Consider the following 994-nt stretch of genomic DNA (forward strand, 5'->3'; position numbering starts at 1 on the left):
TAAGGATTGTATGTTGTTCAAGCGATAAGACCTTTGGCTTGTTTGTTTGGAGGAAATGATTGTTGAGGTACACAGATAGGTCTTTGCTTCATATGAAACTTGACTTGAATCCTCATTCATTGTTTTTGTTTCATTATTTGTTTGAACCAATTTACAATTAATTGGTAAGTATTATTGAGTTGTTTTGGAAGGTTGATTCCTAATGTAGTATTTAGAGGTGCTATGAATACAGCTGATGTTAGTGACTTATCAGAATCTGATGATGACAGTCCATTATGTCCTTTATGTTACGGTCCCATGGATAAGACAGATCTTGCTCTATTTCCATGTCCTTGTAATTTTCAGGTATTACTGAAAGGAGTAGAGTAATATGATAGATTTGCATTTGGTGTTTGAATACTTTAGTTGCTGACAGTCGCCCATGTCCGAATTGCCGTCGTCCCTATAATAAGGCGAATTACCGAATTATGAAAATAGATAAAGAAATGTATTTGTTTGGAGAGGTATTAATGGAAAGGGAGGAGGAAAGGTCAAAAGCAGAAGAGAAGACACGAGAAGAGTCAAGAAGGTCGATTGTAACAGAGGTTTGTCCAAGGAAGAGAGTTGAGGTGTAGGATTCTCGTGATCTCCAAACAATACGAGTGATTCAGAAGAATCTTGTATATGTAATCGGAATTCCTATCGAGGCAGCAGATGAGACAAATCTGAGGAGACAGGATATGTTTGGTCAATATGGTCATTTGAACAAGATAGTGGTGAACTCGAAGAACCCTGTTGGTGATAAATCGAATACATGTGGCGTATATCTGACGTATGAGACGGAAGAACAGGCACTAGAGTGTATTAGAGCTGTTGATGGATATTCGTATTGTCGTCGCCAATTGAAGTAATTGTGATGGAATAGAATAAGGAATAGAGCGAGCTATGGAACAACTAAGTATTGTTTTGCTTTTGTTCGAGGTCAAAAGTGTAACAATCCAGATTGTCTGTATCT

At 37.5% G+C, this 994-nt stretch overlaps 1 protein-coding gene across 1 annotated transcript in view; it reads left to right on the forward strand.

Moving 5' to 3' along the window:
• Nucleotides 1–297: 297 nt before the first annotated feature.
• Nucleotides 298–994, forward strand: part of JH06_5683 (RNA recognition motif-containing protein) — a gene marked incomplete at both ends in the record, with an annotated part of 1,041 nt that continues 344 nt past the window's right edge. The window contains 5 exons of the mRNA XM_014670751.1: nucleotides 298–345; nucleotides 378–435; nucleotides 502–584; nucleotides 615–886; nucleotides 917–953. Of these exons, the coding sequence (XP_014526237.1) occupies nucleotides 298–345; nucleotides 378–435; nucleotides 502–584; nucleotides 615–886; nucleotides 917–953 (498 nt within the window). The remainder of the gene's footprint in view (nucleotides 346–377; nucleotides 436–501; nucleotides 585–614; nucleotides 887–916; nucleotides 954–994) is intronic.

This window comes from Blastocystis sp. subtype 4, assembly GCF_000743755.1.
Source record: "Blastocystis sp. subtype 4 strain WR1 chromosome Unknown seqid_0233, whole genome shotgun sequence".
NCBI lineage: Eukaryota > Bigyra > Opalinata > Blastocystidae > Blastocystis > Blastocystis sp. subtype 4.